General features: G+C 45.6%; 1 protein-coding gene and 1 non-coding gene across 2 annotated transcripts in view; one reads left to right on the forward strand and one right to left on the reverse strand.

Annotated features, from left to right (window-relative positions):
* Nucleotides 1–12,276, reverse strand: part of LOC136393682 (BDNF/NT-3 growth factors receptor-like) — an 83,276-nt gene extending 71,000 nt beyond the window's left edge. The window contains exons 1-4 of the mRNA XM_066366310.1: nt 12,021–12,276; nt 11,384–11,505; nt 10,885–11,105; nt 9,832–10,403 (exon numbers count right to left, since the gene is read on the reverse strand). Of these exons, the coding sequence (XP_066222407.1) occupies nt 9,832–10,043 (212 nt within the window). The 5' untranslated portion in view covers nt 10,044–10,403; nt 10,885–11,105; nt 11,384–11,505; nt 12,021–12,276. The remainder of the gene's footprint in view (nt 1–9,831; nt 10,404–10,884; nt 11,106–11,383; nt 11,506–12,020) is intronic.
* On the forward strand, nt 1,967–2,042 carry TRNAA-GGC (transfer RNA alanine (anticodon GGC)). The gene has a single exon. It is a non-coding gene; the product is annotated as a tRNA-Ala (tRNA).
* Nucleotides 12,277–12,733: the final 457 nt, after the last annotated feature.

The raw sequence follows: 12,733 nt of genomic DNA on the forward strand, positions 1-12,733 counted from the left end.
ACACTAGTGCTCATGACTGACTGGTTCAGAAGCACAGAGCCTTTCAGGGCTTAGCATCCATCCAAGACCCAACCTCCAACTTCAAGATAAGGAAGCTCAGGCTAATGAGATTAAATGGCTGGCCGAGGATCCCAGGTTCTGATAGTGTGAGAGGGTACATGTGAACCCCACATCCCAACTGCCCACCCCGGGCCCCTCTCAGGTTCCTGGCCTTTGCTGCCTCTCTGAGTATGTTAATCTTATCAAGCTGGGTTCAGTGGGAAAGACGGTGGTCAGCACACAGGTCTTGCAACCCAAGATTTCTTCACAATTCACTGAACCAGATGCTTACCTGAGTGTGTGTGTGTGTGTGTGTGTGTGTGTGTGTGTGTGTGTGTGTGTGTGTGTGTTGGAAGACATGAAGAGGGGGATAAGAAACACCACCAGAAACAGAGGAAAAAGACTGCAGAGTCACAAGAAAATGTTAAATGCTGGAGTGCAAGGTAAGCATGCCAGGGGCAAAAGCTTCCATAACACCGAGTTTGGGTGGCCGCCCCAGAGCTCGGCAGTGAACCTGGGAGCAGACGACAAAGAGCACTGTGGTTGGGCTGGGCTGGGCGTTTTGGAGAGAAATGCTTGTTTTTGTCTCACACCTCACCAAAGACCTTAGAGGCCACGTGCAGAGCTCTTGCCCACCACTCCCCACCCCTGCATACACACTGCACAGGTGAGTAAGCCAAGGCTGGAGAAGGAAAGTGAGCTGTCACACTGTAAACACAGCCAGCAAATCAGGCTCAGGGCCCTCTGCCACCTTGCAGCAGGGGACTCTGGAGCACATGAAATAAGGACAACTTATTTTAAATTGATTTGAGAGAGAGAAAGAGAGAAACATCAACTTGTTGTTCCACTTATTTATGCATTCATTGGTAGATTCTTTTATGTGTCCTGACCAGGGATTGAACCCTCAACCTTGGCATATCAGGACAATGCTCTAACCAACTGAGCTATCTGGCCAGGGCAATAGAGACAACTTTTATGACAACAAATAGAGTGCCAAGAGAGCCAATTTTTTAAAGATTACACTTTATTTTAGAAGTTAAAAACCAAAATTTGATTATCTTTTGGTTTAAATTACACTATTGTAGTGTTGTTCAAAAATGCCTCACTGATAATGAAATTTTTTTATTTATGTTGAGAATTGATCAAAGAGGATGGACCACACTGGTCCTCTAAGTCTTAGAGGCCAAGTTGGCTGATGGAGTCAAAGCACTAATACTCACATGCTTCCCTTAGAAAGCACCTCTCTCCTGCCAGTTCCTCACAGAGAGACATCTAGTATGATTGAAACAAAATTAAATGTCTGGGTGGGGATATGATGCCCAGCATGGTTACTACAGTTAACAATAGTATTGGAAACTTGGTAAGAGAGTAAATCTTTAAACTGTTCATGATAAGAAAAATATCGTAACAACGGGAGGCAATGGATATTAACTAGACATGTTGTCGTGAGCATTTCCCAATATATACAGTATAAATGCCAGAGCATTATGTTGTATACCTGAAATCAGTATTATATGTCATCTATATCTCAATTTTTAAAAAGCCTGGGTGGTTTAAGAAAATAAATCTTAAATTATTAGGAAAATTTTACAATTCAAGACAATTAAATCTGAAAGAACCACACCTAGTAGAGTTTTATATGTATATTTATTCATATATTCATGCACATACACAAAGAAAGCTCTGGTGTGTGTGCGAGTATCCAAAGAAGAGTTGAGATATGAAGATTACAGAAGAGGGTGGGGTGCTAAACAGCAATAGGTCCTTATCTGCAATAAAAAGGGGGACTCTTTGAAGGAATTGAGAAGTACATGTTGGTAGTTACAGAACAGTCATGGGGACGTGAAGTACAGCATTGGGCACATAGTCAATAATACTGCAATAAATACGTCTGGTGCCGGGTGTGTACTTAAAATATCAGGGGTAGGCCCTGGCCGGTTGGCTCAGTGGTAGAGCGTCTGCCTGGCGTGCAGAAGTCCCGGGTTCGATTCCCGGCCAGGGCACACAGGAGAGGCGCCCATCTGCTTCTCCACTCCTCCCCCTCTCCTTCCTCTCTGTCTCTCTCTTCCCCTCCCACAGCTGAGGCTCCATTGGAGCAAAGATGGCCCGGGCGATGGGGATGGCTCCTTGGCCTCTGCCCCAGGCGCTAGAGTGGCTCTGGTCACAACAGAGCGATGCCCCGGAGGGGCAGAGCATCATCCCCTGGTGGGCAGAGCGTCACCCCCTGGTGGGCGTGCCGGGTGGATCCCAGTCGGGCGCATGCGGGAGTCTGTCTGACTGTCTCTCCCTGTTTCCAGCTTCAGAAAAATACAAATATATATATATATATATATATATATCAGGGGGAACACTTTGTAAAGTATATGATGGTCTAACCACTATGTTGTGCACTTAAAGCTAATACAAAATAATATATTCAGAAAAAATATATTTAATTTTTAAAAATGAAAAATGATTTGACTTTGGGTGATGGGTATACAACATAATCAACAGTTCAAATGAAATGTTTACCTGAAATCTATGTACTCTTATTGATCAAAGTCACCCTGTTAAAGTTAATTTTCTAAATAAAATTAAAGAAGAAGAAAAAATGAGACTCTAAACGGTACATGATTATCAGTATTTTTATCCCATATCTGGAAGATGCTATATTCCCAAAGGCATGCCAAACATTTATCTTCTAATAGTATAACATATTGCAATGGATGAGATAATGAGGAAGGAGAAAGACATGATACGAAGCACCAGTCCACCGCCTTCTACCGCCATGCTGTTTAACGTGAGAATATTTACTTGAATCTTTATACTTTTCTTAAAACTGCCTGTGCTCTTGAGGCCAAATTTTGGCAAGTGGAGCTGAGCAGGCAAAATCCTAAGCAAGATACTGGATGGGTGGATGGGATTCTAACCCAGATTATGTTCTGCTTGACCAGAAAGCCCCGAGCATGACAATCAACATACAGTCCCTCCGAGGCTGTCAAGACCTTCCCCCTTACTTCAGTGCAAAGTGTTAAACCTAAATGAGCAGGTGCCTGTAAGGTGCCTTTCAGGGCCCTGGGGAAAAGCCCTGCATGAAACCAAAGTATGTCTGAGAGGTGTCCTCTCACTGGAAAAGCCTTAGTGCAGGCTGTAGACAGCACACAAAACGGTAAAATAAATTTGGGATGTAGTCAACCACTCTTGCCTACTGGTGCTCAGCGATCAATGTGGAGGCAATGAGAAGCCAAGAGGAAGAAAAAGAAAGCAGGAACGAATAAGTACTCTCTTGCCACAGGTCTTTCATGGGCAATAAGGCAGACTTTGCATAAAGGGCCGGGGTTCCTCCCCTTACATAACCACCTCTGACTGTGACAAAGACTCCAAGGGCAGCGGCCTTCGTTCTGCTCTGTCCGCTCTGCCCTCCCTCCACCCCAGCCTGCCAGGACGGTCCAGAGGCACAGGTTAGCATTCCTCATTGAAGCCAACTCATGAAGGCTTTTCTTTGCAGCTCGATATTTGTGTATGAATTGCCTAGTGAAGAAGAAGACTTGAAATTTTAAAAAGTACTCACAGTAAACTAAACAAAAAATGCATTTCTTCCTAGGAAGGTATGGCCATTGCTTTGGGATAAGTATCTCAAGCACTTCTTAATTTCTTTGTCTCTAGTAGAGAGGTGTTTGCACAGATTTAGCCCAACTAAGCTTGTTTTTTGGATCTCTGATGCTTCCAAAACGGTGGGCTGGAGTCAGGTTTAGGCCAAGGACACAGAACAGAAGGGAGACACCCTAAAGGAAAAGTCATGGCATTGCTTTTGGGTGCTAAGAGAAAGAGTTTCTAGACCCCACCATGTTTTCAGTGCATTACGGCCTTAGGTAACTTACTTCGTTGACCTTGGTGTATGCAGAGGGAGCTGGAACAGAGGATTACTAAAGCCACTTCTTCTTCTGTGGTCTTGATTCTAAGTGACCCTGTGATCTTGGACTCATCGGCCCAGCACTAACATGCCAGCAGCCTTATTAGCAACTCACATTTAAAATGACGGTTTGGGGAATTCAGAGAAGACACTAAAAATGTGCACACGTGACACATGATACCAAAGATCCTCAGACTCTCACACTGCCAGGCTCTGAGCACCCCGCGACACTCTTTACTTCCTTCAGAGCTGATGTATAAATCGCATCGCATCTCCTCTGTAACTGAAGCCTTGTGGAACTTCAGAGCCAGGAGAGACTCATCTGAGTATTGACTCCAAAGCCTTCAGTTTACACATGACAAGTTCAGGCCCAGAGACATAAAGTGGCTGTTTCCAGATCAGGTAACACCTGACTCCAGCTTTCTTTCATATTTGAGGTTTTTTTGAAACATGTAAACTTCATAGCTATGCATCACTTTTCTTCCCAGACTTATAATATTTACAACCATTCACTCTTTCATCTTCCAGATCAATATTTATGACTTCCCAGTCCTTTGGACATCCCAGAGAGCAAAGTAAGTGGTGAGAAGATACCCTGTTCGTGTGGGATCATTGCCTTTTTTAATGGAAATCGATCAGCAAACAAATGTAGAGCTAAAATTATCAGGTCACTATAGGGCTCAGATCTCTGCCATCTTGGGGAGGGCAGAACAGGATTTGTGATTTAAACTCACTAGACCTAGTAGATTATGAAAATGATTAATCAGCTATTAATAATCCAAAGTTGAATTTTATTCTCTTTTTCTCTCTCACATACATGAAACAAGTAAAAAGCTTGCCCTGGCGCCCTGGCCGGTTGGCTCAGCGGTAGAGCGTCGGCCTAGCGTGCGGAGGACCCGGGTTCGATTCCCGGCCAGGGCACATAGGAGAAGCGCCCATTTGCTTCTCCACCCCTCCGCCGCGCTTTCCTCTCTGTCTCTCTCTTCCCCTCCCGCAGCCAAGGCTCCATTGGAGCAAAGATGGCCCGGGCGCTGGGCATGGCTCTGTGGCCTCTGCCTCAGGCGCTAGAGTGGCTCTGGTCGCAATATGGCGACGCCCAGGATGGGCAGAGCATCGCCCCCTGGGGGGCAGAGCACCGCCCCTGGTGGGCGTGCCGGGTGGATCCCGGTCGGGTGCATGCGGGAGTCTGTCTGACTGTCTCTCCCTGTTTCCAGCTTCAGAAAAAATGAAAAAAAAAAAAAAAAAAAAAAAAAAAAAAAAAAAAAGCTTGCCCTGGCTAAATAATCTCACTCCCCAAAAGTCATCCTATTGATTTATAGATATCAAAAGGAACCAAAATTTGGTACTGCTCCAAGGGGCAGCAGGTTCAATACCACATTCTACCCTATAGTTTTTGAACCTATGAGAAGCTCTCCAGAGAAGCGATAAAGTTAGTCTAAGCACAATGTCAGTGTATTAATCATGGTTTGAAAATGTTTCTTTCCCTAACAAACCAGATGAGCAAGAGTTAAAAGTAAAGGCACTTGCTTTGTACCAAAGGCAAAAAAAAAAAAAAAAAAAAGGAAAGAAAGAAAAGAAAAGAAAAGAAAAAGAAATTCAATTTCCTTTCCCCAGCTACACAGAAACTCTGGGTTTTATACTCCTATGACCTAGATATAGTCAAAGAGATCATACAGAATGTTCCTAGGAAGAAAGAGACCTCAACTCTCAACTGTTCAGCCAACTTTTCAGCTTAGAAAATGTCTTTACAAGGGAATACTGAAACAGACACAAACAGAGGTTTACAGGATAAAAGCAGGGAAAGATCTTAAACAGGGCTAAACTCAGTGCTAGGGAGCTGTGACCACACTATTTCGACTTTCCATTACTTGTTTATAATAACATATAACCGACGTTCTTCTCTTAACTTTAGTGTTCTGAATTCCCATAAGGAAATATCCTTTTTCAGAGAAGAAGAAAAAAAAAATCAAACACATTTTCCTGGATAGTCAATGAGAGGTGATGGAGAAGGGGAGGTGGAAGAAAGTGGGGTCAGGAGGGTCACGGGGCTTTTCACTTGTTTGACCCAATGTAATAAAAACCTCCATAATGCAGAGATGGAAGTTATGAAACTTAGACTTCAAAATGGTTGTGCTGAGCTAAACTCTGAAAATACTTTCACTATGAAGATAGCATGTTTTCAACAAGAGCTTAAAAACTATGTTAAATAATAAATGATGTAAATTAGACTGCCTTATTTATTAACAAATCCAGTGTGGCTTATGTAACCACACTCAAAACTTATTCTTTGCTTCTTAAATGCATGTAAAGCACAATTCAAACTTCAAGAACCCCAATGGAGAGGCTGAGAAGTAAATATCAGAGTAATAAAGACTGATGCCTTTAACTGACTCCTTATAAATGCCTGAACTTTTTTTTTTTCTTTAGTACAATTAACTGCAATGGAAAAGCTTCTAAGGTGAGAGGGCCAAAATCAATGTATTAATGACACAACATTATAGTCATTTAACCAAGCCAACAATACATTGTACATAGAAGCTCTGGTAGCAGAAGCTGCAAATTCTATTTGTGTTATACTAAGAGGAAAAGTATGAATTGTCTCCAGATATTACCCCCAAGAAATTCAGCAGGGAAAAAAAGAGGTCATCATTGGTCTTCATTAAAATATACGCAATATAAAAATTCAGGCCCTTTTACAAAAATGTAAATCTACTTAATACTACTGAATGGTACAACAAGAAATGGTGAAGATGGCAAATTTTAGGTTATATGTTTTTGACCACAATAAAAAAATATATATACATGACCTATTTCCAGCATAACTTTTACCACTACGGGAGACAGAACTTGTCCTTTGCAATGCATTTTGGCACTTGATAAAACTGAGACTTAAATGGCCAGTTACATAATTCCAGCAATAGGCTTTACTTTTAAATTCTGCTTATCTGTGACAATTGTATTATTTTTAAACTGACTTTAGTACAGCTCCAAGTAACAAAATCTGGCTCTTCTCAGTAGTGTGATGATGGACAAAGGAGATGTGTATCTATAGACGGGGAGATATACCTCTACATAGGGAGCATGTTAGTGGGAAAAGAGTATGAGACAGATACTGTGATGGGAAGACTTTTAATAAAGTAAGTTTGAACAATGAATGACTCTGAAAACAAAATGTCAGATTGACTTAAAATATGCATGTAGAAACAAAAAAATAACCTTCCTCTCTCAACACACACACACACACAAACATATATCTTTTTTTTTTTTTAATGTTCTACCATGAGCGCTGTCTGAATTCTAAAAGGCACAGTGGTTATTTTCCCCCCTATTAAAAGGTATACTATTTTTAAATGATACAGTCAACTGTTGCTTTAGCAAGTTCTAATCAGTTTATTTACTTATATTATTTGTATTTTTTTAAAAATAGAAACATGTAAGTTCAGCTAAACACCATTAAAGTAGGACTTTAAAACAGGTTATTTAAAGAACCCTTGGATCTAATAACAAGATTAAAAAAAAGTATAATTTGGTTCCAACTGCAGCTGGTACCCACTGGTCTAAGAATCTAAATGCTGTTCAAGCAAATATTAATATGTAAGAAAAAGAATACAGAGGAGAGTGAAACAAGCTCATCCACTGATATCATTTTGATATCAAAAGAGCAGAATTCAAAAAAAAATTATACTAAGTGATTTCTAAACCAGAATTTCAATACATGTTACAGATAAGGACACCTGGGCTCAAACTGGCCAGGCTCAATCAAAGTGGAGGGACAGCGCAGAGAAACATACTTTTTCCCAGCGATCGGGCTAATTTCCCACCGTAAACACTTACCCCTTCATACTTCTCAATAATCTCAATTTCAATAAGTTTTCAACTCAAAAGAATAAAATATAACAATAGAAATCAGGAGTGCCCTTATTTAATGAATAACTGTGACAAGTGCTTTGGTAAATATAACCCCCCCAAAAATCAATTTTAAAGAGCCTGAAAATAGGAACCTGCCATCAGATAGATAGATGGAGGGATGGATAGATAGAGAGATAGACAGATCACAGCAGTTGTGAAAACTGATATAAGAAAGCTCTGCTCAAATACACTGATTGCATAATAGGCAGCTAAGATTTAAAATAATATTTTTAATTTAAAAGTTTTATTGTCTTTTTCTCTGATTATGACCTTTAAAATATTAAAGTGAAAAAAAAGATTAAAATGAAGATGATTAGCCCTATCTCATTTCCTCCCTCTTTACATTATCTATCACCTAAGACAGAATTTTAAAACAACACCTAACTGCACAAAGCCACTCCCCTTAATCTCAAAATAGTCTGAAGATCTCTTAATTTCATATGGCTTCCTCCATCTGACCACTGACACCCTATCTCCTGAAAAAGACACAGATCCCGACAAAGGGCCACGGGCACTCTGACCAGCTCTGTGAGCCTGGACTAACCCAGTTCAGGCCCAGCACCACAGGGCCTTCCCCACCTCTCGGCTCAGGCTCAGGCCCTAACTGCTGCTTTCCTTGCAAAAAAAGACTGAGAACCCAGCATTCTGGATCCAGCCTGACAGTTGGCTTCTCCTGGCGTATCTCAGCTAGAACAGCACGTTTCCCTCTGTTTTGTTGTCACTTTCCTTTGCCCGAACCTTATAATATGAACATCACCAACAGAACAAACAGAGACTAGGAAGGTCTCTTACTTACATGAAAAAAAACAGGTTATCTCGGTCATACGTTGGCAGAAACAGGGTGTGTGTTTTCTGTGGGGGAAGAAATGCATGCGCACTCGACAACCGGAAGGCCACAGCCCAAGCCCTACTTTCAGGGCTGCCTATCTTAGTATCAAACACGTAAGGAAAACCAGGAGAAACTTTGCCTTACCACCCTCTACATGGATGAATAAAATCTCACGTTAATGAAATAAACGGCAAAGTCTGGGAGAGGGTTGCAGGGGGGGGGGGGAATATACCTCTAGTAGAGGTGACAGGAAAATGCTGGAGAAAGGAGTAAATTCTTACTTGATAATGTATTTGTCACAAGGCATCAAAAGAAGAGGACAAACATGCAAAATTCTGCTTCTCCATTGGATCAGAACAAGCTTAAACATTTTCAGAGACCCAGGGGTCCCATGCTAAAGGCAGCATTCAGCTGAGGACTACACACTACTTTATCACCCAACCTAGTCCTGGGAAATTATTCAGTGGGCAATTAAGATTTATATTCCAAATGGTCTCAAAATTATATCTCTGGGAAGTCCATTTCAAATTAAATCAGACCAGGCTTTTAGGCTTCTGACGATCACATTTTCTCTTTTGAGTGAGTGCTTTTCTACACTCAGAACTTCTCCTCTTACAGATCATTTTCAAGGCCAGCTCTGGATGTAATCTTCTAAGCAAGGTCTGATGTATAAAATGAAAAGGGAAATTGGTCAATCCCAAACCTCAGAGAAAGATGCTAAGGGGGAGACTCTAATCTCCTTTAACAAATTTCAAAAAGTTAATTATCTTAACCTCCTGTCTAGTAAATATTACTGGAACTTCTCCTAACACGACACATAGCACCTTATGAAACAAAAATGTCCAAAATTAAGTTATTGTATTTGGAAAGCAGGGCTTTGAAATATAAAGTATATATAGAATGTCTTCCCATAAGGAATATTTTTTATATTATTGGCAAATATTGTATTTAAAACTTATTTTAAACTGTCACACTTCTCCCTGTGTTATCAGCCTCAATCCAGTGAAACAGATAGGTAACTGACAGATGGCATAGAATTCACTTCTCATCTCTGACTTCTTCCCAGACTTGAGACAACATTCATGCCCAGAACAAACCCACCTGGCTAGCCCCGGCCATAGGACCAGGAGAGAAGAAAGAAGGAAGAGCACCAGGAACTCACATTTCGGTGATGTTCTCAGGGTCTGCACTGTTAGGCTCCAACCTCGGAAATGCCACGATGCCAGGAGTAGGGTCGCTGCACCAGATCCGAGAGCTGCTGCATTTGCAGGACGTGGGGCAAGCGAGAGCGGCCCTCCAGAAGCCCACAACCAGCCAGCAGAAGCCCCAGAGCCGCGCCATTGCAGGTCCATGCCACCTTGTCCAGGACGACATCCCTAGCCGCCGATGACAGCCTGAATCAGACTGAGTACGTGTCCCTGCGCTGCACTGGCCGGCCAACCCTGCCGGTGTTGGGCGGTCTTTGCCGCGCTCGCCGCTCTCTACTCGCTGTTGGTCCGGGGCCCACAGAGCCGAACGTGTCCGGGGCTGAGCGCGTCCTCGTGGGCAGCACCGTTCACAGTGGCCGGGGCATCTCCCGCCGCCTCACAGGGGGCGCTACCGCCGCTCGGAGCTCCGCGGCGGCCGCCGCAGCATGGCCCGGTGCGCCCGGCACCGGCCGGCAGCGCTCTCGGGATTCTCTGGGGCTCAGGCTCCTTGCTAGACGCACACTGGAATCCTGGACACACCTCGGGGCTGAGGACAAACAGACACACGTAAGACGAGCGCAGGACCCCAGACACTCAAGCACTCTCCTTTCGCTCTCGCGTCATCCCCATCCAGACCCCAGCCAGTAGATTGTGGATAGATGAGTGCCCAGATCCCACCCCAGAAATAAACTTGCCCCTCGATGGCACTGATGTCTGTGGGGCCACCAATGTGCCCACCCTCTTTCCAAGCCTGAGGTCGAGGAAGGGGAGATAGGACAAGGATCCCTGAGGCCAGATTCCATGACACAGGCCAGGAGAAGGACCCTTTAAAAGGGGGAAGAACAGACTGCCGGCTGCGATGGCTCCGAAACCGGGCCCCCGAATGATGCTGCAGAATCCGCCACTGCCGCTGGGCGCAGGGGGCGCGGGCAGGTGGCGTGGCGCGTCCCACCTGGGGAGCCGCGGCGGCCGCCCCAGGGGGGACAGTGAGGGCCGAAACGACGGAGGGCACTGTCTGCGCTGCTCACCCGGGCTCTGGCGCCTACCGCCCGCCGGCGGCGCCTGGGACCAGGCTCCTCCTGCCGCTGGGCACTGAGCGCGGAAAGCGCGAGCGAAGGAGCGAACGAGGCTCCTGCTCCAACCCAATTCCGGGAGCCGCCACCGCCGCCGCCGCCGCCGCCTCTGCTACTGCTGGCGAAGTGACGTGAGGGCTGACGCAGAGCAGGGGCAGAAACTCCAGAAAATTAGTCTGAAATCCAAAAACACACACGCTCATACACACACAAACCCATAACACCCTCCAGACAAAAGCAACAAGGAGGGGAGGGGAATCTGGGGGCGAGCGAGGAGGAGGGAGGCATCAGTGCCACTAGCCAGAAGCAGACAGCAGCAGCTTGTGGGAGTTCACACACGCGCACATACGCGCACACACACACACACATCCTGGCTGTGCAGTCGCGCGCCTGTGTGTGTGTGAGTGTGTGTGTATGTGTGTGGTGTGGTGTGCATGCATTTAGATCCAGGTACCTCTGAGATGGACCGTTCCGCCGCTCAACGCTTCCCAGTCCCTAATTCACACCGTGGTCTCTTCTACATTCGCAGTAGAGGTTGTCTCCTCTTTTGAAATGGAAACCCGGCTCAGTTCAGCTCTGAAAAATGCGCTGATTCTTATTATAGGAATTCTCCCTCCCTGCTGCGTTCTCCTTTACCATCCTGCCTAAAAGGGAGGGCGAGCTAACCTAAAATTAAATAAATATTGTAAACACCAAAACGTGTTCAGCATCAGTAATCAAGGATGACCGTCCCCATTCCATGACACCTATGTGGGGATCCGTGGTTTTGGAAGGTCTTCCTGTTGGTGCTTTAGTAGAGGGAAGGGAGTCTCCAAACGCAACTCTAGCTCCCTAAGTGGGTCTTTTTCCTGCGGTTTTCTGGCATCACACGCCCGGGAAATAGATACATGTGAGGCGAAGGGAGCGCGCCTGACGCGTATTGGGTTCCCTAAATGCGCGGCAGCAACCCTGGCCTGTCCGATGTGTGGCGCCGCGTCATTTTCTCTCACCCGTCAACCTCGCAGGATGCAGTCATTCCCAAGTCGTAGCTTCACTCCCCGCGATGCCCACCCCCACTCGGGGCACCCAGAGCCCTTGCTCCCCTGCCGTACCTTGTGCGTTTTCGTGTGTGCGCGGGTGTGCGTGAACGCGTGCCCTGCGCCCGCGCCGCCCGGAACACAACATGCATCCAGCTACCGAGAAGCCCGTAATGACCAGAGCCTCAGGGTCTCACTAGGGACAAATGAGGCGATCCAGGAGTGTCGGGTGACAAACCGTAACTGCTCTGCGGGCGCAGTTAAATGATGGCTGCGAGGCATTCGCAAGCCTGGGCTGAGAATCCGTCTTCCCATTTGAGGCTCGGAGAGGCTGTTTTTCCGCAGTCATTTAAAAGGAACTGGGAAAATGCACCGCAGTGGCAGACACTTCCGAGGGCTCTGGTGCCCCCGCGCGGGGAGAGAGCGCCCGGCACACTTGTGAACACAAACCTAGGGCCGCGGCGGGCACTGCGCGGGGGGCGCGCTCTGGCGCCAGATGCGCAACCTGCGGCGCCCAACGCGTGCGCGCCCCTGTCCGGCTGCCGCGCGGCTCGCTGTGTCTCGCCGAACTCTGACCCGAGTAAAAGGTGGGCTGCTCTCCACGCCTGTAAGGGCAACTGAATGGGATCTCGTTCAAAAGATAAGAATGATTACCCATTTCCCGCAGGAGCTGGATGGAAAACCCGAACGTTCAGGTAAATGGATAAATCTCCGCGACGTTTTAAATATTACAAGGGAGCGGAGAGCACTTGGTGGGGCTCTTATACAGACGCCCAGCACTGAGTGTA

The sequence above is a fragment of the Saccopteryx leptura genome, chromosome 2 (assembly GCF_036850995.1).
Source record: "Saccopteryx leptura isolate mSacLep1 chromosome 2, mSacLep1_pri_phased_curated, whole genome shotgun sequence".
Classification (NCBI taxonomy): domain Eukaryota; kingdom Metazoa; phylum Chordata; class Mammalia; order Chiroptera; family Emballonuridae; genus Saccopteryx; species Saccopteryx leptura.